This window comes from Colobus angolensis, unplaced genomic scaffold (genome assembly GCF_000951035.1).
Source record: "Colobus angolensis palliatus isolate OR3802 unplaced genomic scaffold, Cang.pa_1.0 Scaffold163, whole genome shotgun sequence".
Taxonomy (NCBI): Eukaryota; Metazoa; Chordata; class Mammalia; order Primates; family Cercopithecidae; genus Colobus; species Colobus angolensis.
Genome location: NW_012114744.1, coordinates 3,170,640 through 3,197,619, shown reverse-complemented (window position 1 = coordinate 3,197,619; position 26,980 = coordinate 3,170,640). Strand labels below are relative to the sequence as shown.

Sequence of the window (26,980 nt, the reverse complement as noted above, 5' to 3'; positions counted from 1 at the left end):
AAACTTACATGTGAAAACATTATCTTTTTTCTAGCCAAGAGGATTCTTTGACTATTTGGTAGTCTAGTCATCTCCAAAGTGGAGTTCAAATATAAATCCTTGTTATGACCTTGTGAAACAAAAACAGTCATTACTTTCTCAATTAATTCAGCCAGAGAAGTGTTTATTTTCTGTACAGAGCAGGCAGCTTCCAGAAGTGCCAAATAGCCAGGGAAGGGTGGCGTTCTTTCTAGCGAGGGAGGCGTTCCTAATAAAGAAAGAGCAATCAAACAGGGTTGCAAAACCATCAGCTGTTTAATGACTCTAATGCCTTCTTGGGTCTCTTCTCCCTCCAAATAATATATCAGTGTTAAGGATATTTCTCCCAATGGCCATGTATTTGGCTTTCTAATTACTTACTTTCATTTCCAAATCAGTTTGAGTGTTCATGACACTCAGAGCAAGGAGGAAAGAATAGGAATGCCAGATGCATTGATGTTCGGTATGTCTCTGGCTGTTCACTCATTCACAAGCTAGCAGGTTAATTGATCTTAGGGTAGATTCTGAATATATCATGGTGCTAATGAATTTTTTGACCTTAGGAGGTCTCCATGGAGCCCTTGCTGTTGGCCTTGTAGTGTGACTTTGTAGCTCAACAGAATTATAGTGAAACGTTGTGACTTAGGTCACCTTTAGAAGTACATTCAATTAAAAATAACTTGATTGCCTGTTGTACACTCTGTACATGTACTTGTGCGTGTATTTTAAAAATCTATTATTAGAGTCATTTTAACTTTGAAAAATAGAAATAAAATTAAGACTGTTGCTAATAATAAATTAGCTTCCAAAGTAGTAATTTTGGAAATGGGCTATCAAGATATTTACTTGCCTAAATTGATTGTTTAAAATCATTTTGGTGGACTCTTCTGTTGATACTCCTATTTCTATGGAATGGGGTAGGAATTGTTTCTATGGATGCCAGTCTTAATTCTCAAGTACATGTTACCCTTTACTTCTCAAACACAGCTGCAAGAATCCATGTGCTTGGTACCAATATTTAAAAATAGACTACACAGGCAAAGCAGTCTGTGCATTCATAGGCAAGCATGATATTATTTTAGAGGTCTCTTCTAAATGTACGGCTGCACTGAGACAGCTCAAAGTATCAGGATGCCTCATATATACTCTGACACCTCTTCTTGTATGAATTCTGATGTGCAGTTGGTCAGTCGGTTTGAGCATGGAGTGTTGTGACCAGAGTTATGAATGTAATTCCTACTGGGGCATTTACTATAGCACAGAGGCAGTGAAATTATACCTGGGTCCTTTTCCACTGGCTGGCTACATGGGAAGATAGTGACTAACAGGAACAGGCATGAGCATATGTGGATCCCTCATTCCTAGTCCCTGTGTCCTGAGAAGGTCCACAGCATCATCTTCCCAATACAAAGAAAAGGTATGTAGGTGAAAAGGAAATGAGTACCTTTAGTTTGAACTGGTAGTCCTGTCTGCCCTGGCTGAGAGACTGACCACAGGCTTTAGCCTTGCCTAAACCGACACTTCCGTGTAACTGATGAGTCTTAATAACAGACATATATATATTGGGCAGAAGCTACGGACCTTAGTCTCATCCTTACTTTATTATTTTTGCCATCCTTGTGTTCTCTAGGAATATTGATAAGAGACTAAGGACATTAAAGGACAGAGGCAGATGCCTTCAGTAGCTGCTCCAGAATAGAGGGGGTGGGAATAGTCAGGTCCTGACCTCCTTCCTGCAGCAAATTCCAGCAAGTGCTGTTATGTGCCACCTACACAGAAGAGTGGTGTCATATGCTCTGAGGCCACTGAGGCCTGCAGGCTTGTGCTCCACTTTCAGGAGAAAGTGGGTGGCGTAGCTTGGAGAAGAGAAAACAGATTCCTACAAGAACAGATTTTAGATATATAATTCAGTTTTAGTCTTTTCAGAAATTGATCACAGCCAGTCATAAATCATGTTGGAGAGTCAGGAAATGATTAGCATCTGTCTTGGGCTAAACTCCTTTGGAGCAGACACTACATTTCACTGTTTTATAATGTGTAACACATGTTTACAGTATTCTAGCATTTATTCTGTATTACAGACTATTTAATAAACTTCCCATTCTGCCCCCAAATGCCCAACATAATAAGGAAGACAAGGGAAGCTGATTACTGGAGAAAAATTGTATACACATAGACAGTTCTTGATGAATTTTCATTGAATAAATGATATAATATAAAAAGTCTAGCAGAAATATAAATAGTTGAGCATTTTTACCAATGTGAACAAACACAAACAGGCTTGTGACAAATGGCCTGTTCAGTTTTACATTGCTGATACCAATTAACCTATGCACTACACTTGATGGTTTGTAAAACATTTTTTACGGCAGTTAATACATTACCTACAATGAAGGAAGACAAAATTGCGTGACCTGAAATAGATTCTTACCCTGTTCCTGCAAATGATACTTGTCCTGCTGAAATGTGCCTACCCTTTAAGCAAGACCTGCTCTTCCCTTCACCTTTTGCCTAGATCCCTGTACCTCTGACTTCATGGTAGCCAGGAGTGCCGTGCCCACAGTTTGCACATTTGCCATCCATCTGAGGGGCATACATGTTCTTTATTGTGGGGATAAGATGAAGTTACCCTCAAAGGACTCTCTTTGCTTTCTGGACTGCCCCATGATCCTTTTCCGTCAGGCTCCAAGGTTTTCTGGTTTGCTCTGGGAGTAGCAGGAGGTATACCTTCTCTCAAGTACGGGGGAACATTTATTTAATGGTGGTAAAATTACTGGCAGGGTTTGAATAAAGACTGCTTTCAACCCATTGACATTCCTTTTCCCTTGATTGTTTTTGATATGGAGTGAGTCATCTTCAGCTGGTAGATGGTGAAAATGTTAAGATCTTTCTGTTTATTTTTTCCAGATGCTCAGTGGTTCATGCAGTTGGCAAGTTACTACTCAGGGGCCAAGGCTGGTTCTGTAGGGAGTTTGGGGCGGGGGTGTAGGGGGAGTACAGGAGAACAACTGTCCCCACCATTCACTCTTAATGTCCTGGGGAATTTTATTTTTAACCAAGTCAACTTATGTTTCTTGGAGCTATAAAAGGGACTGTATTTAAAATTTTAAATCATAACTTCTGCCCACAGAAATTATCTGTTGTATTATAGCCAGTAGACAAGAAACTACCTTTATTTCTGTGTTTTTCACTTTTTAAATTTTGTGTGTGGGAATGCTTCTGTTAACTCTTGTTTCCACGTCCACTACTATTTCCCCATTTCTTTTCTCAAGTTACATATAAGTAAGCATTTCTGGAATTATCATACTGCAAACTACATTCTTCCTGAAACATTGAAACACCTCAGGGAAACTTCCTGCATTCTCCTAAGGGTCTTCATTTGCTTGCTTGCTTGTTTGTATACCTGCTTATGTGTCTATTTTATATAAGAAGCTTAATATTGGGAATCTTTTTTCTGTTATGAGTGATTAAAACCAAACAAATATGATCAAAGCCAAATAAGAAAATGCTTCTGTGCATTCATAATGATGAGAACAACATGCAAGTGGGGGAAACTCCTGTTTGAAAATTTCCAGAACAGGAATTTGGTCTAGCAAACATGAAAACAGTACCTGCTGAATCCTGCATGAGCCCCCACTCCCAGTATGCTTGCTACAGTGATATTCATCTCCCACAACATGATGATTGCTTCTTTGGACAATACCAAACCCTTCTTCAGAAGCCTTATTTTGTAAACACTTACTTTAGAAGTAATGATCAATTGGCCAGGCACGGTGGCCCATGCCTGTAATCCCAGCACTTTGGGAGGCTGAGGCAGGCAGATCAATTAAGGCCAGGAGTTCAAGAACAGCCTGCCCAACATGGTGAAACCCTGTCTGTGCTAAAGTTACAAAAATTAGCTGGGTGCAGTGGCATACTCCTGCAATCCCAGTTACTGAGGCTGAGGCAGCAGAATTGCTTGAACCTGGGAGATAGAGGTTGCAGTAAGCAGAAATCGTGCCACTGCACTCCAGCCTGGACAACAGAGTGAGACTCCATCTAATAATAATAATAGTAATAATAATAATGCTCAATAGAAATTTCAACCTTCTTTTAAATTATTGAAAGAACATTTTCTTACAGATGTTCTAAGTCATCTATAGGAGCTATTTCTATAATTAGCTAGTTATAATGTCACAAAATGTGATAAGTTTTATGATAGGATTGCTTAGAAAATTGTATCAATTCAGGATTTGGAAGCTTGAGAAAACATAAAGGATATGATTTAGAACTTCAGTAAATGAAGGACTTTTGTACATTAGTTATTTTAGGGCTACAAACAATATTTATACATTTATATCTAAATTTACCCTGAAGGCTGGAAAACATTTATTAATAAGGGCAAGGCTTATAAAGTTAATGATATAATATCTTTTTCTTCCTAAATGTGATGCTTTAGAACACATCATTTGACTTATGTTAGAACTGATTTCATGTATTAAAGAATGGCATTGAAACAGGATTCTGTTCCATTTTGTTGTAAGTCCTTTTGGCTCTGTAATCCTTTAAAAACTATCTCTTGAAAAGATTTGTTATTTATATTTTCTCTCTACATGGAGTGTTATGTTCATGCATGTTACTATAAGTGTTGATGATGGTGAGTTCATTTTCATCCTTGGGCACCTGGATTACATTTGACGTAATTGGCTGTGTTTCATGAATGCCCCCGTAGTTCTTGGCCCTCCAAAGATGATGAGGGGCTCTAGAATAATGGATGGTTAGGAGCTCTGAGGTTTTCTCTTCTGGAGTGTGATGCAATTAAAGAGAAAGAACAGTTGTGACTGTGTGGACACACACATGAAAACAGTCACCCAGCATGCTAGATACCTGATAAACTGCAACTGGGAGTTCTAAATAACATGGAAGCTTTGGCACTGGCACCTGGTTTCCCACTTGCTGTTTACATCCTAAGGATATAAGAATAGGGAAAACCTTACACCAACGCTACAAACTAGAAAAAGCATCATCATTATTGTGATGATAACTGTGATTTGTTGGATGCTTCCATTTGTTTAGGCACCCAGCTAAGTGCCTTACATGCATTATTCCTCCTTCTTCAAAACAACAACAAAATTCTGGTTTAGGTACACTGCTCTCTTCATGTAACTGGTGATGGCTCAAGGGGAGTCAAGTAACCAACCCAAGTTTGCATAACTTTGAAGCAATAGATTCTATATCTAAATCCAGTTTGACCTCTGAGCTCATCCCTCTACTGTTGTACTACCTATATCCTGAAAAATTAAGGAATACCTGCTAGATTTAATGTCTGCATGACCAGGCTGAAGGATAAATGAGAACTGAGTCTTCCTGAAACCCTGTGATGCCCTGGAAAAGAGCCAGCCAATGCCTACCCTCTTGTATTTGGAGAGGCCAAGGTAGAAAGTGGGATAGGTAGGAAATGCTGATTGAAATCCCTTCTGTGACTGTGAAGGAGACGTACCAGAAAGCAGCATGGCAACAGTGCATGACTCAGACAGAAGCAACAACCTGAGAGCTGGTCATTCCCTTATACTCTGCAAGGACAGACAATGACAGACTTCCTTGTACCTAGTAAGCAAACACAACCAAAGAGACTGCATATCTTTAACACAGACAGGGGAAAAAACCTAACTAGGAGCCCATTTATCTTGAAGGACCTGCCATTGGCCTTTACTCTCTCTCACTCGAATGAAAGGGGCAATGAAATGTACATTTGTACTGGTCTACCTGCCTGGTATTAAAGAAGCATTTTAATGGCAACCAGCTAGACAGTAAATATATTCAGGAAGATTCTACCTGCATGCCCTGCTTATGGTTAAACACCAGATCTGGGTTAACTCCTACTGGTCCAAGGATGGAGTAAACAAGAAAAAAGAAAACATAAGGCCCATGAAAGATCTTGCAGCATAGAACAAAGAAGATAATGTAACATTTAAAATGCAAAGGAACAACTTATATTTGACAAAATTATTACAAGAAACAAATTTTAGAGTGTCATTTTTAGATACCATCTGTCTTGTGTCTTACAATTTGAAGAAACCTAGGCGTTGAAGTGAAGGAAGCCAGATTGTGAAGAGTGGACTAGCTGTGAAGCTAGGGAAGAGGAAGCACTGAATGGGGCATAGATCTTGGAGGCAGATTGCTGGGAGTGAGTCCAGACTCCCAAACTTCTATTCATGCAGCTGTGGGCAAGTCCCTTGCCCTCTTGGTGCTACAGTTTTCTTATCTTTAAAATGAGCATCACAGTACCTACATAATATGATTGTTATGAAAACTTAAAGTGTATCAGCAGAATTAAAGCATATATTGTAAATAGTAGAAAAAATCAGCACTGTAAAGAAATTGAATCAGTAACAAACTTAAGAAGATCTCCTGGAACTCAGTGGAAAGGATTAAAGTGATAAAGTAGAAATGAAGATTCATGTATGTGCAAGATACAGAACGGAGATCCACCAGGAGAAAAATTTATGTTCCTCAAAGAGACTGGAACGAGTGGAATGAATGCTACCACCAAGATTTCACGTAATTTTTAGATTAAAAGGGCTGTATGCCCAGAATATACCAGCTACCACCAAGAATAATCTTAAATATTATGTATTTTAAGGTAAGAAAAAGAATTGGCTTAATAAGGTAGAAAAACAGAAGATTTACTGAAAAGGAAAAAAATCCACCTGACCTCAGGCTTGGTCTTGCATACTCCTGAATTCAGGAGATGTTGAAATTAGTATCTACTGTTGTGAAGGTTACCACCTAAGCATGTTTTTACCAGACAAGGCAGTGTTTACATAAGAAGAAAACAGAAATCATCCTCAAAGTGGAAAGGATATAAAATATTTCTGTCTAATAGCTGCTTGGAAAAAAAAAAAAAAGGATCTGAAAGATTCCCTAGTTGAAAATAAGCATAAATAAATTAGGTGAGCCTGGGCAACATGGTGAAATGCTTTCTCTACAAAAAAATACAAAAATTAGCCAGGAGTGGTGCTGTGTGCCTGTGGTCCCAGCTACTTGGGAGACTGAGCAGGGATGATCACTTGAACCCAGGAGGTCAAGGCCACAGTGAGCCATGATGGCACTCCAGCCTGGGGGACAGAGCAAGACCCTGTCTCCAGAAACAAACGGAAAGTGTACAAGAAGAGCAAGAAATCAGTTACTAGTTCTTATCCTTGGTTGGGGCATCAAAGGACTTAAGAGAATCAAGTGGACTTGCCATTGAGTGTTGACCCGACTCTGAATGTTTGCAGAGTTATGCAGGTGATTCTTATGAGTGGTCAGGATTGAGACCTACTGCTTTAGCAACTTTATTCAAGATAAAATAAATACAAAGAAAATTAGGCAAGTGAGGATTACCAAAGATATCTGAAAATATTTCTTTTATTTTCAAATTTATGCAAATTTATTTGAAAATATAAACCTTTCTAAGCTATAAAAGCAAATTTTAATATATTAAGAAACAATTTTTTTCAACCACAAGACTTAATTTCATGAAAGTCTTTTAAATGTATCTCTAATTTACATATAATTCCAATCAAAATTATGATTGCTTATTTTTCAAAGCAGATGAAATCTAGATTGCATCTAGAAGAATAAGCTGGTTGCATAGCAGATTTTAAGAAATGAACATTGTGAGAGAGTGTTGTCCTACTGGTTGGTAGCATCTACTAATATAAATTAAAACATTAATATTGTTGAATTATGAATAGAAAGACAAAGGAAACAATAGAAGATTCAATAACAGGCTCAGTGTTAAAGAGATAATACAGTTTATAATGATAAAAGGGACAATTTATCACAAAGACGTAGGTGCTTATGTGGCTGCTAACAGAGCCTCAATTATATAGGAAGCAAACATTGACAAAAGAGAAATACACAATTTTATAATCATAGTAGCTTTTAATAGCTCTCTCAGTAATTAATAGAAGAGCTAGAAAACAACTCAGTAAATCATAGAAAACAGAAACACCCTCAGCCCCCTTAATTAATTGACATTTGTAGAGTATTAGATCCAATAATGCAGAAAACACATTCTGGTCAAGTGTATGTGATACATTTACTGAGGCAGACCATATGCTGGGCCATAAAACAAGTCTTAATTTAAATAATAGGTATTCAGTGACCTTAATAGACTTAAATGAAAAATCAGTCACAGTTAGCTATTTAGGAAAATTCCAAGTATCTGTGGATTTAAAAAAAAAAAAAAACTCTGTCATGTGTCCAAGACAAAATCAAAAGGGATTTAGACAGTAATTTGAACTGAATGGCAGCAAATATACAACATGTCGAAACATTTGAGATGCAGCTAAAACAGTGCTTAGAGGAAAATTTAGAGCTCTAAAGGTTTATATTGAAAAGGAGAAAGATGTAAAATCAATGACCTATGTTTCTACTTTATGAAATGACATAAAAGGCAGGAAAGTAAACACAAAGTAAGTAGAACGGAAAACAATTTTGTTAAAAGCAGTCAATGAAATGCAAAATAGACATACAATAGGAAAAATAATAATAAAGATAAGAGTTGATTCATTGAAAAGATCAGCAAAATTGAAATACTCCTAGCTAGAATGAACAAGAAAAAAAGAATGCGAATCACCAATGTTAAGAATGGAAAAAGTGATTTATCATTACAGATTCTGCAGACTTTAAAAGGATATTCAGTAAATACTATGAATACTTTTGATAACCTAGAAAAATAGGCAAATTTCTTGAAAAAATACCACTTATAAAACGAATACAAGAAGGAATAAAAAAATCCAAATAGCCTTGATTCTATTTTAAAAATTGAGTTCACTATCAAAAACTTTTTCCAAAAGGAAATTTCAGGCCTGGATGGTTTCCCTGGTAAATGGGTGAACTCATTTTGTGAGGTCAGAGTATCATAATCCCAAAACTGCAAAGATATTAAAAAAAGAAAAAGAAAATTACAGAGTAATACTCATCATAACTATAGATATAAAAAATCCTAAGAAGGCCGGGTGCAGTGGCTCACGCCTGTAATCCCAGCACTTTGGGAGGCCGAGGCGGGCAGATCACGAGGTCAGGAGATCGAGACCATCCTGGCTAACACGGTGAAACCCCATCTCTACTAAACACACACAAAAAATTAGCCGGGCCTGGTGGCAGGCTCCTGTAGTCCCAGCTACTCGGGAGGCTGAGGCAGGAAAATGGCATGAATCCCAGAGGCAAAGCTTGCAGTGAGCCGAGATGGCGCCACTGCACTCCAGCCTGGGTGACAGAGCAAGACTTCGTCTCAAAAAAAAAAAAAAAAAAAAAAAAAAATCCTAAACAGAATATTAGCAAATTGAATTTCCAACAATATATCATAATCAAAGAGTTTAATATTCAAGCATCAAACAATAAAATTCACTGTATTAACAATATAAAGGACAAAAACCACATGTTTTCATTAATAGATGCAGAAAAATATTTGAAAAATTTCAACAGCAAACCAGGAATAGTAGAGAACTTCAAAGTGATAAAGGGTGCAGCTACAAAAAAAAAAAAATAAAGAAAAAAAAAAGTAAACGAAAACTGAAAAACAACAACAAAAAAACCACACAGCCAGCATAATAATTGAGGGATGCAATTTAGACAGGAATAAGAAAAGCGTTTAGCACTTTTACAGCACTTTTGTTCAAGGTAGTGCTGGAAATCCTAGCCATTGCAAGATGGGAATAAAATAAAAAGCATGAAGAAGTAAAACTGTCACTTCTGCAAATATTATTGCTTAGGTAAAAATTCTAGGTAATCTTCAAAGACAACTACTGAAACCAAAAAAGGAATTTATAAAATGTGTAGAATTAAAAACTTTGTATTGAAAAATCAGTTATATTCCTACATACTATTAGAAAAATAATTAGAAAGTGAAATTTAAATAATTTATTTGCAGTAGCATAAAAAATACAATGCTTAAGAATAAACCTAACAAAATATATTCAAAACAAAGCTTTTATACTGAAGACAAAATGAAAATTGCTGAGAGAATATAAAACGACTTACCAAACTCAATTAAAATTTCAGGAGACTTGTTTAAATCTTACAAACTGATTCTGAAATTTATGTGGAAAAACAGAGATCCTGAAATAACAAAAGCAATTTAAAAAAAGAAGAATTTTATAGACCTAACCTGCCTGATTTCAGCACTTATCATAAAGCAAAGAAACATACATATACCTCACAGAATAGAATAAAAAATCCAGAAATAGAGTCACATATGTGGTCATTGATTTTCAACAAAGGCATCAGAGATGTTCAATGGGTAAAGGCTAGTCTTTTCAGCAAATGATTGAAAAATTGGATCTATATGTGGAAAAATTGAACATCAACCTTTTTTTTTCTAACACCATACACAAATATTGCCTCAAAGTGGATTATGAACTTAAAAGCTAAATACATACAACTTCCAGGAGAAAATCTTTAGACTTCAAATTAGACAAAGGTTTCTTAGCTGTTAAATAGAAGATGTAAAACATGAAACTTTAAAAAGTGGTTAAATTGGATTTCATCAAAATTAAAAACATACTCTCTAGAAGTAAAGACCTAATGGTAATATTTCAGTGCCCAGGGCAGAAATGGTGAGTTGGTTCATCTGTGCTCCAGTTGTTATTGATAGGCGGTGGCTGTCTGGAGTCTTATTAAGACAAAGTTGGAGGTTGTTCAGGATTCAGCTTTAAGTGCACTGATAATTTAATAATATCTACTTGGGCAAGAGAGTGGAACAGTGCAGCACTTGTATACCATTCTTGACCTAGTTAGGGAATAAAGGTGTTGTTATTTTCTACAGATGAGCATGGGCTCCCACATCTGGCTGAGATGAGCACTGATGAATGTGTGCAGGGTGGGAAGTGGCATACAAGGCCAAAAGAAAGTGGTGGGAGATTTCAGAAAGGAGAGAGGTTACTTCTGGCTCTGACTTCTGTGAAACCAAGCCTCTCATGAATTCTGTTAGTATGGTCTGTACTTTGAGAGAAAATTGGTGGTTTATCGAAGTATGCCTTCCAGATTTTAGCTTTGGGAACAAAATAAATCAAAGTCTTGGTATGATTCATGATATGCATTATGTATATTCCTGGCATGACAATTTCCACACCTCCAGATTATGATGTCTATGAGCAGGTAGGACATTGTAGGTGACAGAAAGGTTGGGGGATGAAGGTAGGAGGCGAGTGGGAAGAGGAAAAGCTTACCTCTTCTCTGACATTCTCAGCATTGCACAGAAAATCATTTGACACCATGACAATCTCCTTGACTTCTGTGGCTCAAGTGTATCTTCACACATAGATGCGGTATCTGAGATGCAGACACTGAAATGAACTCGATTCTTTTGGCATTTAAGTCGTAATTCTAGAAGTTATTTTTAGTTCCTGGCCAGGGAATTTCTAAGGCTTTCTGATCATTGAAGGGCTTTGGGCAGTGATTATCCTTCCCCAGACGACTGTGTAACTTTTATATTGCTATTCCACTCTGCAGTCACCCAGCCATCCATTCCATATGTGTGTGTGTGTGTGTGTGTGTGTGTGTGTGTGTGTGTGTGTGTGTGTGAGAGAGAGAGAGAAGGAGAAAAGAGAGAAAGTACGTGAATGTGTGAACTCACTCCTCTGCTATTCAACCCCTCTTAGAGCGAGAATGAGTTCTGAGGACCATGGTGTATCTCTGGCTTCCCATTCCCTTTTATTTACAAGTAGGACTTTCCCCCTTCCTTCTTAAAAGAGCTTCTAATGTTAGTGTTTTTTAATGTTGCTCTACTTGAACTCCTTAACACTAAGACAGAGATTTATAGCTGGATAAATTTTTATGTTGACTGTTTGAAAAATCTCTATGTATTTTCTATCCTTTTTGATTTTGAGTCATAGAATTTCAGGGTTTGAGAGGGATATAACAGTTTAGAAGCCAAGGACCTTCCTGACTTTTGAGACTTCTGAGTTACATTTCTATCATGTGTTTTTTTAGCCTGTGTTTGAAACACAGCTGGAGACAGAGATTTTTGTTCCAATCAAATGCAGCTCGTTGTATCTGTGGAAAAGCTTTGACCCTTAAAAATTCTTTATTATATTAGCCATAATTTTATTCCTTGGGAATCACGTAAATAAATCTTCAAACACCTCTTTAAACATAAAATGCTTTCAGATATTGAAAGAGCATCATCATGCCTCTGGAAGGCTTTTCCTCTTTCAAGTGTCCCTAGTTCTTTCTGCTCTTCCTCTTCAGTGTTGTTTTCAGATCCTTTTGCTATTGATTGTTCTTTGAATACTTCAGCCAAAAGTGAGTCCAGAGGTCCAATTCTGATACCTGTTATCTACTGAGTAATGAAGTCTGGGGTTGAGTTGCTGATTTGGAGAAGGGGCAGTGTCTATTTCATGGTTTGCTGGCTCAATATCTTGTTGATTGACACCCCTAAGTGTTTTTCATGCTTGCTTCTGTGTTTGTACTCAAGAACTGACTCACATTTCTTCCTGAAAAAGTCCATTTTGTCAGACTGGACTCAACATTTCGACCACCCGCTGTGGCTTTTTGTATTATTGGCACCCAAGATAGTGACAGCTGTGTTTAGCGGGTTAGAGCTGAGTACAGAATTCCTTAGCAGTCTTCTTGCAGTTAGATCTATATTAATGCTGGTTTTTTGTTATTTTTTGTTATTCTTAGGTAATCAGTGGTTTGTGAAAGCATATCCAGAAACCATTGTTATCATTGGATTTTGAACTTAAATGATATAAAATATTCTGTGCAGAATCTTGAAAAACTGTTTAAGTCTGACTAGATCATGTTAGTATATGGTCAGTAATAATGGAAGTACAAATAGAGCGTATAGAAAACTAACTTTTGAGAACATTGTCATATTTTTGTCTTTCTTTTAAACCTAATTTCTTGTACTGGTTTAAAAAGTGTTGTAAACAGTAATTATTTTTGAAGCCTTTTCTAACGTTCCAAAATACTCTAGTCATAATTGTCTTTCAGTGCTTAAAAATGTAGGCTTTAGAGTAAGACTTGCCTGGGTTGAGTATCAGCTGCTGTTAAAGTGACCTTCGGCAAGCACATTAAGTTTTCCAAGCTTCAGTCTGCTTATTTATAAAATGTGAAGTAAAATAATGGCTATCTTCTGGGCTTATTTTTAGGACAAAATGAATAAAAAGCACCTAGCGATAAATAATGTCAATAAAAGTTATCTTTTGTTAGTATTATTTTTTAAATTATTACGAATCATTTTGGCTTTTCATAAAATGTAAAGCTTATAAGCTTGTCAGTATGTTTTGAAATTGATAGTATGTTTTATAATGTTTTAATTATGACTCACAGTACAAGTTCTAGTTTCCATTTCTCAGAGGATTACATGCTATAGGAAAGGTTGTATATTTTAAGTATGCTTTCTTTTATTTTTACTAATCATGTCAAAACTAGTTCAATTGATTATATCAAACAAGGAAGGCCAAAGTAGGAACCTCATGTGTATGAAATCCTCGGTAATAATGGTCGTCTTCCAACTTCCTGCTTGCAACATTCTCAACAAGATCTTCTAAAACTTCACATTCTGATGAAATTATATATACATATATGTGTGTGTATATGTGTGTGTGTGTGTGTGTGTGTGTGTATATATATATATATTTTTTTTTTTTCCGAGACGGAGTCTCTGTCACCTAGTCTGGAGTGCAGTGGTGCGATCTTGGCTCACTGCAAGCTCTGCCTCCCAGGTTCACGCCATTCTCCTGCCTCAGCCTCCCGAGTAGCTAGGACTACAGGCGCCTGTCACCATGCCCAGCTAACTTTTTTTTATTTTTAGTAGACACAGAGTTTCACTGTGTTAGCCAGGATGGTCTCAATCTCCTGACCTCATGACCTGCCTGCCTTGACCTCCCAAAGTGCTGGGATTACAGGTGTGAGCCACCGCACCAGGCCGAACTTATATTTTTATACATCAGTGTGGCTAGGTTTAAGAGTTCCTTTAAGAGTCTGTTTTTATTATTACAACTAGTTCGTGTCTTCATAATGACTCATTTCCCTAAAGTGCATTTCATTCTCAAGTAATTCTGATGCATAAACCAAGACATTCTCTACACATTCATCTCTTTCTTTTTTAGGGTCAGGCCTCCTCAAGCCCAGCATAATAAACATTTCAAGTCATTTTTTGTTACATGGTCTCCTTACCTATTAAAACATGTCTATATTGTTGATCGGCCTTTATTAAACATAATGTAATACATTAAAAATTAAAAATTAAAAATAAGCACTCTGTTGCAAAGTAATATTTTAAGAACAGTAAACTTTTTACAAGAATGTTAGAAGGAATACACATTTTGTTTGTTGAAAAGTAGGTAAACTGAAGAGATTTCAAGTGGCTTGGACATATGTTTCATTACAGATGTTTCCTTGAATCCAAATTAAACTAAACTCTGAACCTTTTGACATGAGCACAAGAAGAAGAGGTGGCACTGAGAGTTGGCAGTTCATGGGGAGACACATGGGTGAAGGAGGGGAACCATCCCAAGCAACACAAAGGCCTGGGGCAAAAGAGTGCTGAAAGGCTTTGAACAGAGAAATGACTGAGAAGATTTCCATTTTAGAAAGACTACTCCGACAACTGTGTGGTGTACAGAGTGGCTCCATGCTGCACAATTCAGGGGGTGCAAAGAACAATGATCATTACAAAACATGGTGAACCATAGAAAACCAACTGATATACCCTGTAGTTCTCCTGGAACTGCTGTCACCTGGCTTTAGGCTGGAGAGTTGATGAATCCTTCCTGGGATCTTAGCTTTCTATGTTGGGCAGTGGGTGAACTGATTCTTAGCTATCATTTTCTCTAGAATTAGTCCTGCATAGAGGAGTCTGACATTGGCCTAACTTCCTCTCCAGGTTCCTGGGAAGATTGCCCCCCTGGGAAGGAGACTTCCCTCCAACAGGGAAATGTGGTCTGAGCTCTTTCTTCAAGGATACATCTGCTATTTTCCTAAGTCTGTTAGATGCTACCTTTATTCAGTCAACAAGTATGCGTTATGCACCTGTTTTTTGCCCTGTAGTGGGTTGGATGTGTCAGTTAAATACAAGTACCCCCACTTAAAAAGAACTCAAGGCAAAATGCTTAAGAGAAGATACAGGCCAGTGAGTCCCAGAGTGACTGGTCTCTTCCCATAAATCACAGATGATAAACTGGGTGTCCTGCTGTCCAAACCACTCCTGCCAGTTGTATTTTGTTTCACTGGCAAAGTGTCATGATTTAAAAAACAAAACAAAACAAAACGTAGATGCCTTTTGCTAGAGCATATCATCTCTAGTTCCCCAAAAGTCTGCCATTTCACACTGATTAATAGCATACCAAATATACACACTGATGTTGGCTACCTGGCTCCTGCGTGCATTTGTGGGAGTCAGCACTGCCTAGCATCCTAATAATGGGGAGCCTGTTGTTGGAGCTTGAAATTTCCAAGTCACCAAAAGTTCCTAGATAGATAATTGGATCTACTATATTTTCTATTCCTCCATCTGGGAAAACTCATCCACTGGTGGTAGGATATATGTATATAGAAAAGTAACTCTATTTCTCTCTGGGAGTTATTTTAAAAATACATGAGTATATATTATTCCAACATTAAATATATCAAAGTATTTTTTAAAATTAGTTATTAGTGGATAATTTGTCATATTCTATGTTGTGAGTACACTGAATTTATATTATAGCATCGTCTTCATGTCCTATTCTTATTTAATCTATGACTTTTCACCATGGAATCAAAATGGGCAACTGCATTCTAATTTATAAGCCTGATAGAAAGCCTGACCAAAAAGCACATTTTAATTGTTAGAATTACATATTTCTAGAAACCCTTACTATAAGACAAGAATATCAAAAGTACATGTTGAATATATGTAATATATACAAATAAATGCATATGTGGTCATAGAACAACATTATTTCCTGTCATCTCTGAAAATAATAAATATGAGTTTAGGAGTCAGTTTAATGTTAATGAAGAACATGTGGTCTTTGACATTCATTTTGCCTGGTTTCCATGCTTTTAGGGACTTAAAAATGAAAGAATGAGATCAGATTTGTTGTCTAAACTGAGCAACAAATGATACCTCTTCATTTCTCTCGTTTTGACAACTAAAGATATCAGCAACACAGTTGCATAGCTAGTTAGCAGCAAAAACAAAACCACTGTATCTATCCTTAAAGGACTCTAATGTACATATTTTATACTTCATAAAGGGTAAATGTCAGTCCATATTTGTGAAGCAAATAAATTGGCGGTTTTAGGCTGGCACAGAGGCTCACTCCTGTAATCCCAGAACTTTGGGAGGCTGAGGCAGGAGGATTACTTGAGCTTAGGAGTTCAAGATCAGCCTGAGCAACATAGTGAGACTTCTTCTCTACCAAAAATTTAAAAATTAGCTGGGCATGGTGGCACATGCCTATAGTCTCAGCTACTTGGGAAGCTGAGCTGTGGGAAGATCACTGAAGCCTGAGAGTTCAAGGCTACAGTGAGCCGTGATCACACCACTGCACTCCAGCCTGAGTGACAGAGCAAGACCCTATCTCAAATAAATAGGCAGTTTTATGTTTATCAACCTGTACACGTATCATTATACAACATTTTCAGCAGAAAAAAAATCATCTGCATTTAACAGTGTCACAATGTGACTCAGTTAAAACTAGTAATTTTAAAATAAAAACAAACACAACAAAAATACACATGTAAAAAACCATTTCACACCAGTTAAAAAAAAAAAAGAAATACTTTTTGACAATGAAATCTGTTGGGTAAAACTGGAACTAGGTCTGTGATATATGTATTTACCTCTTTTATTATACAAACAATCAATTTTAACCCACTTATCAAAAAGTTTACTCAGGCTTAAGAATAACCTGCGTGTTAAGAAATTGCTTGATTAGTGTTACAAGTACTGTACATCATAAAATATGTTGTATGGGTGAGTAGACATCAGGCAATTACAATGGGTTGTTAAAAATGTCAGTTTCAGCAGATAACTCATCGTAATGAATATCAGATACTCAAGTGAGGACCAAGATGCAAATTTTCATAAGAAATATTTAAAAGCTAGTGTTGACTTTTAAACCTTTCATCCACATTGAGGGTATAAAATAATGTAGTTTTTGGAGATTAAAGAAATATTTCTATCAGAGAGCATTTCTCTGCAGAGAATTCTGCTGAGTCCTGCCCCATTCAGTTGCTTCTCCCTTCATCTGAAGAGAAGAGGGGTTCAGAGAGACTTTTGAACGACATAATAGGTATTTTCCTGCAGATCTTGGTGGGCTCAGTGAAGGTAGGGCTGAACAAGCAGCCATTCTGTGGACGTGAAGGAGAGATACATGTGGGGATCATCTTGTAGAGACTCCCAGCTTTTGTTCAGATAAAGATCCATGAGTGTTTCCTGTAGACCAGGTTGGGCCATGGTCTTGAAATGGTAGGAATGAGATTGATTAAAGTCCTCTTCAATAGGGAAGTCTGTAGAGAACATGGGACCTCAGTTGTCAAAAGGTGCATTCCCAATGCTGATAAGGAGAGTGTATGCAGGGCTGGGCTTCATGGGTGTGCAACCTGAGCAGTCACAGAGGCTGTGCATTTAGAGGGGTCCCTTGTCTGGTTAAATGCTGTGCTGTTGCCATATTGAAATGCTTAATAATTCTGAATAAAAAGCGCATGTCTTCATTTTGCAGTGGGTCCTGCAGATTATGTAGTTTGTCCCACATTTATGGCCTACATTAAAGAAACTGCAGATGAAGGGGTCCCAGCAATGCAAGAGGGGGTGGTCCTCTAAGAAAACACCAAGTACTTCATGGGAAAAGAGTAGACGTTATTCTTCACACTGGGTTGGTAAAGCTAGCTGGCCAACTGAACCACTCAGGTATGGCATTCCTGCTCCCTTCACCACTCCTTTATCATCTACCTCCAGTCCTTTCCAACCCAGAGGTGACTAAAACAGCTTAGAAAGAGGGGGACGAGGTTTTAGGAAAAGGAGAGAGGTTTTCATGTATACCTCTTTGCCGAGTGGTAAATGTTAGCTTGCAGCAGATGCTAGCTGAGGAAGGGAGGTTGCCGTACCACTGAATGAATATGGGCATTCTGATAACCAAATTAAGGCTGTTTTGACTCAAAGTGACTGTAGGTCTTTTATTAAATTAAAACAATTAGAAAAAATCATAGAGTTATCGAAGTGTTCATCCAAGGGTGGGAGAAGAACTACTACACTGAATAATATTAAGAAAAATGTGAAGGACAAAATGAAATTGCTTTTGAAATTGCATCTCTCAAGTGATACTTATTCAGAGTATTGATTACATCATCGAATTTAAAGAATCTAGAAACACAAAGTGCTTTTAACTCATAAACTTTATCTTTTAAGTTTAAAGTGGTCTTCTGAAAGCTAGCTTAAATTTCATGGTGAAACTGGACTTTTTGTAAATTTTATTTCTTAATCTAAGTTGATAATAAGGAAAGAAATATTAGATTTTTCCCATTTGTCATTAGATTTGTGTTTATCTAGTTGTTGGCTTGCTGATAGTGGACTAAAATGGAAAAGTGTAGTTTTCCAATTCAGTTCCCTTTAATATGGAACTATATGGATTAATAATATTTCTTCAGCAAACAGGTTTAATGTTTTGGACAAATAAGCTTGATTTATTTTAACTCAGTTTTTCTACTGGCAGTGACATAGATTTTTTCATTCTAGTGGCTCTTCCAAAATGACCTGAATTAGGAAAATGTTGCTAGTTTTTAATACATTTCTACTGCTCTTTTCCATTTTTATGCAATGACTTTGTAGGCTAATTATAGAAAATTGCATTTGGCCCTCATTACGTGGGTGTGAAATTAACTTTGTCGCTGATGGACTGACATTTAGAGTATAATTGAGTTGCATTCTTTCCTGGGATTCTGTGAACTATATTTTAATGCCCTTCGGTAAGAAGGAGATAGATGCCTTTTTAAATTTTCTGAAGGCTGTTGTAGTTAGTCAAATTTTACAAACTACAAATATTATGATTTATTTTTACATTCAAAAATTTTATTTTTTTAATTAAAATTTTTACATTAAAAATTTCACAAAGAATTTTCTTCTTACCAGACATCCATGTGATTTCCTTCTGGCTATAAAAAAAACTTATAGGGGATGTTTTCTATGAGTGATTTAAGCTGATACTATTTTAAATATAAGTGCTATCAATATAGAGATAATTTTATTTTTGAACTTTTGCTAAAAATTATTTTAATTGTCAATATTTCTGATTTTACATTAAATTAGAAAAGACTAGGTGGAGTGTGGCGGCTCCTAGCACTTTGGGGAGGCCGAGGCTGGGGGATTACTTGAGCCCGGGAGTTTGAGACCAACCTGGGCAACAAAGTGAGATCCCATCTTAATTTAAAAATCAAAAAAATAGCTGGGTGTGGTGGCTTGCACATATAGTTGCAGCTATAAGACAGGCTGAGGCAGGAGGATTGCTTGAGCCCAGGAGACTGAGACTGCAGTGAGCTGTGATTGTGCCACTGTGTTCCAGCCTGGATGACAGAGCAAGACCCTGTGGAGTGGGGGGGGCGGGGGCGGGAGTGTGTGGAGGCGGAGGTAAAAAAAGACTGCTCCTTAAATTCTGATCCTTGAGGAGTAGGACATCATGGGAAATAACTATATTTGCATAATTTGCAATGTAAGATACAATATTCTTAAAGGAAGAAAATTTGAAAGCAGATGGAATGGCATTCCAGGCTAGTCGGAGACGGGGGGCCACATTTGCCTCTCACTCACCACTGACATCATAAGCCATTACTCATAGCAGTTGGGAATACCATTTGGAAGTGTAATCACAAAAGTCTTTCTGTATATTTTCATTTCTTTCTTCAATACATTTCTCTAACTTTATTCCAGGCTCGCAGGAAGGAGGTATTTATCCAGGAACGGTATGGGAGATTTAATCTAAATGACCCGTTCCTGGCACTCCAGAGAGACTATGAAGCAGGTGCTGGTGACAAAGAGAAGAAGCCAGTTTGTACCAACCCCCTCTCCATCCTTGAAGCAGTCATGGCCCACTGCAAGAAAATGCAAGAAAGGATGTCCGCACAGCTGGCTGCTGCTGAGAGCAGACAAAAGAAGGTATTGAGATGTTCAAATGGTCATTTCCCCTACAACATGATATTGAACGAGGAGATCATCTCCAAAGTTGTTGTTTGTTCCTTCAGCATTATATTTTCAGACAGGATTGCAATAAGTACTTAGAAGTACAAAAGGCTGACAGATTCTTTAAGCCAATGTAACCTAGTGTTTAAAATGTAACTCAAAATAACACTAAACCATAAAGGAAGTATAACAGAAGAATTATGTTTCCGATAATGGTTACTTTGATACTTTCTTTAAAATCCCTCTCTATATGTATGTTTTTGGACTTCCTAGTGCCTTCTAGAAAACATGCTTAGCTGCTAGGTAGGTTAATCCAGTGATAAACCAGCACTCTTTGATCATATGGTAACATCCCAGCTTATTGTATACAGCTTCTGTCTAAAATAGTTATTTGCAATTAGAAATTATTTTATTATTTCTTATTTTTGGTGGGGGAAAATGAAAATAACATGAAGAGAATGGAATGCACGTTTGCATGGTATATCCAGTCTCAATGTGTCATCTTAAAGTCCTGGTTAGTGTCAGACTCACCTCTGGGATGTGAGAGCTGTGTCAGCTGCAGACTTCAAGCCTCCTGGTCACATGTGTTTCATTTAAACCAACCTCGTCCTCCTCTCCCCCTCCCCCACCATCGCACACATATTCCTTTCACTCGAGTATCTGCTTCAAAGAGTACAAAGTTCAATAAAACTTATGATGATCAGCTATAAGGAAATAGAAATTTAAATTTTGTCCTTCCAATATGCTGCCAAGACTATCGATGCCTTTTATTAGAAAAGAGAGTGAGAAAGCTAGAAGCTCATGCTGTGTGGTTTGATTAAAATTAAAACTAATGTGTTCTCTCCACCATTATTATTAAAGCATAAATTAAAATGTTTCTTTTAGTTGGCCTTTTCAGATAACTTCTAATATATGTAACACTAGTTGACGGTTATCCTGAATGCATTATACTTACAAATGTTTATGATACATATTGTCATTTAATGTGTGTCTTTTCCCTGAAATTTTATCTTTACATTAACATATAAATGTCAGTGTTCTGGTGTAGGTGCTGCAAAATGGAAACATTTTTCTCAGTATGTTGCATGGTAGGAAACTAAAGCACTGAGTAAAATAAGAAAAATAGAAGGCTTTCCATAGATGTAAGGCAAAATCAGAGTTTTACTCTGGACTTTGCAAGCCCTCTACAAAACCCTGCAGACAACCACTAAGATATCTGGAGGTTTTCAAAACTCCCCACAAACCACATAAACAAAAGCCAGTGAATTTCAGCTGATGTCACTGAAACTCATTCGTATTTCTTGGATGGGATACATTTCAATTATGCCTGTAATGTGTCAAATGAGTTATTTCATAATAAATTATTTCTGCTGGACTTTATACTGCACTATAAAAAATTAAGAAAACATTTTGTTGTCACTGAATATATAAAAAATACTTTCCTAAATTTTACTTCTGTTCTGCCTTTAACAAAACTCATTTCTCTTTTAGGATAAAAAAAAGAACACTTCTAGTTGGATCAAAGATTTTATTATCTAGCTGATTTTTTTTTTTAAATCAACTTACATCCTGTTTGTTTCTGAATGACTGGGTCATTTCCAACCTGGCTGATAGTGAAAGGAAATTGTTTCTGTCCTATGGGTCCTGAGAGGCTAATATAAAATGAGCCAGTGGTGTGTCTCCCATGTATAATGGGAATACAGGAGTCCTTTATAGCCAAATTCATCGGCTGTGTAGTCTCAGTGAAGCGTTTCTCTGACAAGGAGTGCTACATTTTGTCCTTAAAAAATATTATATTTTAGTAGATTATAGTGTATGAGAAGAGTTATAATTTGTACTCTTACCCTGTGTCTTCACTTAAAAAGAAAATACCGTATCAGCTGATGAAAGCAGAAACACCAAAGTCATCTCTTTAACAACAAAATTACCTGTCACCTTTAGTCCTCTGAAAGCAAATATTTTAACCGAATGTCTTCAGTTTCCTCGCGTATAAATTGCAGCTTTCGACATCTAAAAGCCATAAGGAAAAAAATCCATTATTTTAAATGAGTTCAGTTCTTTAAATCACTGCCAGAGCAAATGTCTGGGAAAGCAAAGGCTCCATTATCTATGATTCAAGTATTTATTATCTGACACCGGGCATATCTTTTTGGTAATTCTAAGACACTTGGCCTGAGCGCTGTTCTGGTTTGCCTCTCAAGGCAGGAGGACAGGGTCCGTGCTCATTCATGCGTTGGCTCCTGCTGCGACTACGAATAGGCGGGTTAACTGTTTGGTAATTTGTGTGCCAGGGAAATTTGGGCAAGAGTCAATTTGGCAAATGGACTGAGCCTGTAAAGCCACTTTGAAGAAGCTAATGAGTAATCATCATGGGGAACTTTGCCTCTGGTAATCCACTTCCCATTCTGAGCCAGTAACCCAGGATGGAATGATATTTGGAGGTTTTTTTTTTTTTTTTTAAATCTTGTCTATCATCTTTTAATAGAATTTCCATTCTAATTTATTTGAACAGTAGGGAGGAAATCTATATATTTTCAAACATTTTCTTCACATTTAGGAAGTATAAATTCTAGCCCTGAAGTAGGAAAGACCTTTTAACTTGATCAGAACTTTGGATGTGTGTAGCCAAAATAATAACCTGGAAATTCAGAGAGGGAGCAATTCTTTTCGCCAGTGCAAAAACTAAAAATAACTGTGTGTATTAGATACAGCTCCTTCTACATGTCAGCTCAACATAAATAGGTGACTTGCATGGCAATAGATGCCTCAGACAGGATTCTTAGTTTTGAGGAGGTGAAGCCAATATTCATTGAAAAGGCAGAAAGGGCATTTGTTGACTGGTTTACAGAAATGGTAGTTGGCTTACATCGTGGTTCAGCATGGCTAGCAAAGCCTAGAGGACTAGCTGTTCCCAGCCAGCATCACAGACAAGTACCCTCTGCAGAGCTAGTCTACAGCAGGAGATGCGTCTGCTGATCTGATGGGAAATGGATGCTGCAGCTTACTTTTCACCCTGTTGATGCCAGACAGCACTGGTGCTCTCACTGCTCCAGATCCTGAGTGGTCCCTCCCTGGGTCCCTCTTTTTTGTATCACTCATTTCCTATTTGAAGCCTAAGACAGGTGTATGTCATTAGCCAAGCTTAGGTTATACAGAAGACCAGGAAAGCAACTATTGGACATATTTAGCTTCCACAGGGAAGAATCATAAAATAGAGAATTCTCCTAACATAGGAAGGAGTTTCCAGTGCTAGACAACCGAAGAAATGGAAATGGGTCAGAAAAGAACAAAATATTTGTTTTGTTTCCTTGATTTCGTATGCCCATTTCTTCTTATAATTGTACTTTATTCTGCCATTTTTATTCCATGTTCTTCATTATATATTGCTTACCACATGTATGAATGTATTTTCATTTTAAATTGCTTTCTAGACTTTCATTCAGTAACAACATGGTAGAGAATCATATGTAATAAAATTTTCAGGAGAGGATTTAGGACATTTTGCACATGAATGATTATTTAGCTCATCCCTGAGTCTTTTTTTGTTGCATTGCTACATTACAAAATGCATTTTGATTCCCCAGGAGCATTGCAGAGCCATTATCAAGGGGGAGCTGGAGATTGAAGTCTGTGGTTCTGAGTAGAAATTTCAAGGAGAGAGCAGTTTGCCTGATCCGTGTAAATAGAAATGAGCCAGCTGGGCATGGTGTCTCAAGCCTGTAATCCCAGCACTTTGGGAGGTCCAGGTGGGCAGATCATGAGGTCAGGAATTCAAGACCAGCCTGACCAACATGGTGAAACCCCGTCCTTACTGAAAATACAAAACTTAGTCGGGTGTAGTGGCGTGTGCTTGTACTCCCAGGTACTCAGGAGGCTGAGGGAAGAGAATCACTTGACCCCAAGAGGCAGAGGTCACATTGAGCCAAGATCACGCCATTGCACTCCAGCCTGGGTGGCAGAGTGAGACTCTGTCTCAAAAAAAAAGAAAGAAAGAAAGAAAGAAGTGAGCCAAACCTCTGCTTCCAGGGCTTGCCTTCCCACTCTTGAAACTCTAGATTAAAAGGGAGGGGCAGATGAGAATTGTATAGCCCAGATCACTGCATGTTAGCCACAGCCCCTTTGAAATTAAAAATGAAAGAAAAAAAAAAAGAAAAGATCTCTTAATATATTTTGTTGTTATGTATTTGTTTACCAGATCGAGCAGATGTGTTGGGGTGCCCAGAGAGAGAAGAGGAAAGGGATGCAACGAGCCTTAAAAGATTTTGGGAGAGCAATAAAGAATGCAGTTAAATATCATAAGAGTATTTTGTGGTGTGGCAGATATGCACTCTGCTTTCTCAATTTATAAATGGCCATAATTGCTTTCCTCTCAGTTTTCCACTTTGAATTAGAACTAATTGCTGCTTTGGTCCCACCTACATAGTTTTCCCTTTCATTCTATAAAAACATGTGCTTGGTGCCTCTTCATTCATAGCTTCCAGTTTGGGTGCTATTCTTGGAGCAACCACCCACTTTCTCACTACCAGTGAAGCTGTGTTCATTCTTCTGAGCTCTTCCACACAATCCACTGCTTTTTGCAAAAGAGTTTGGTGATAATGCTCCATGCAAGTTTCCCTCAGCCCCTACTTGAAAGTGGTTCGAAGGAGATATAAATTCAACAATAACATAACAAAGTCACCTGGAACTCCATAATTTATGTATACTGTGGTTCCTTTTTAACTTAGTATGTGGTCCTGCCATCTGACCATCTCTTTAAAATTTGTGTAGTCCTACAATCAAATAAGTGGAATGTATGGATTTTCATGTCCTTTGTAGTTTCTAGTGTGGTTCCTTGTACACAGTTTATGTATTTTCTCTTCAAAAGTTCTTTAAGACATTGCTTGTGATAATGTGTGAACAAATTAATACCAAGGTGACTCGAATTTAAACAAGTGCACATTCACTGCTGTTATACTGACCTGAACAATTCTTTAAAATATTTGTTCCTGGAAACTACTTTATTGATGATAGGAAAAAATATAGGAAAGAACCAACGACTCTTGATGGCGATAATGACAGGAGGTTTCAAAATTATACGATTAAATTCAGAGAGCTTAAGGGATTCCCCTGAGATGTAATAAGCCCACAGTGTATGCCATTCCCTATTAAATCAACTCACTTGATCCTGAGGATATTGTTATTACATACAATAAAGGCTATTATAATTGCATTTTAAGCATAAATAAGGTCACAGAGAACTTGAACAGCTGTGCCTATTGGCTTGAAGACAAGCAGTCTGCCTTCAGAGTCCGCATACTTAACTGCTGTGCGAGGGCAACTTTCCTATAGCCACTCGGTGGTAGAACTCAGATCTCCTGCTTCTCAGGCTTCCTATATGTACTGTATTTCTTCCTTACTGCTAGAAAAGTTGAAAACCCTTAATACCTTGGATTCTTTGTGATTTTTATGTCATTCCCTCAAGCCACTTAAGATTGAGAGACACAGATATTAACACATTTATTCCCCCATAGCTCTACAATCAAGAGAATATCCCAAAGTTTAGAGGGAAAAAATGCCTATATGATATTGGATTAAAAGACCAGCTCTAAAACCCTTATCATTAAATGTATGATCCATCTAGTTCATGCTTCAAAAAGAGCTAAAAACATGAAGGTTGGGTATTCAAAAGACATTCAAAATGTATTAATAAAGATTGAAACAATCAAGAATAGAGGCCACAGAAAAGATTTTGCTTGAAATGGATCATTTTTCTACATATTACGGAGAATGAACATGCAAGACATTTTTTAATTTCCAGGGCACATGTGCAAGACGTGCAGGTTTGTCACATAGGTAAACGTGTGCCATGGTGTTCGCTGCACCCATCAACCCATCACACAGGCATTAAGCTCAGCCTGCATTAGCTGTTCTTCCTGATGTGCTATTCCCACCCTGCCCCAACAGGCCCCAGTGTGTGTTGTGCCCCTTCCTGGGTCTATGTGTTGACATTGTTCAGCTCCCACTTATAAGTGAGAACATGCGGTGTTTGTTTTTCTGTTCCTGCATTAGTTTGCTGAGAATAATGGCTTCCAGCTCCATCCATGTCCCTGCAAAGGATGTGATCTTGTTCCTTTGTATGGCTGCATAGTATCCCGTGGTGTATATGTACCACATTTTCTTTATCTAGTCTATCACTGATAGGCATTTGGGTTGATTCCATGTCTTTGCTATTGTGACTAGTCATATATGAAATTTATAATAATGAGTTAGGACTTCTTAGTTTGATCACAGTTTGATCAGCTTTTGCATTTTTGATAGAAATACCATGTCTGTGATGTTTTGTTTTTCATAGTACATAAGATTCAAAAGGCATATGATCACCAGAAAAAAGATGTTTATTGTATACACTGGTGGCTTGAAATACTTACTGGCTCATAACATTTATTAAAATTAAAACCAGGCTTGGCTGGGTGCAATGGCTCAAACTTGTAATCCCAGCACTTTGGGAGACTGAGGCAGGTAGATCACTTGAGAACAGGAGTTCAAAGCCAGCCTAGCCAATGTGGTGAAACCCGGTCTGTACTAAAAATACAAAAATTAGCCAGGCATAGTCTCACATATCTGTCATCCTGGCTACTCGGGAAGCTGAGGCAAAAGAATCTCTTGAAGCCGGGAGACAGAGGTTCCAGTAAGCTGAGATTGCCCCACTACATTCCAGCCTGGGCAACAGAGCAAGACTCCATCAAATTAAATAAATAAATAAATAAATGAATAAATGCCAGCCTTTTGAACATCAAAAAGCAGTTATTCAAATATTAATCTACCATAGGAAATTATTAAAAATCA

General features: G+C 37.4%; 1 protein-coding gene across 1 annotated transcript in view; it reads left to right on the top strand.

The window, feature by feature from the left end:
- The window catches only part of CTTNBP2 (cortactin binding protein 2), a 173,114-nt gene that overhangs the window by 49,640 nt on the left and 96,494 nt on the right, over window positions 1-26,980 (top strand). The window contains exon 3 of the mRNA XM_011937380.1: window positions 19,907-20,131. Within this exon, the coding sequence (XP_011792770.1) occupies window positions 19,907-20,131 (225 nt within the window). The remainder of the gene's footprint in view (window positions 1-19,906; window positions 20,132-26,980) is intronic.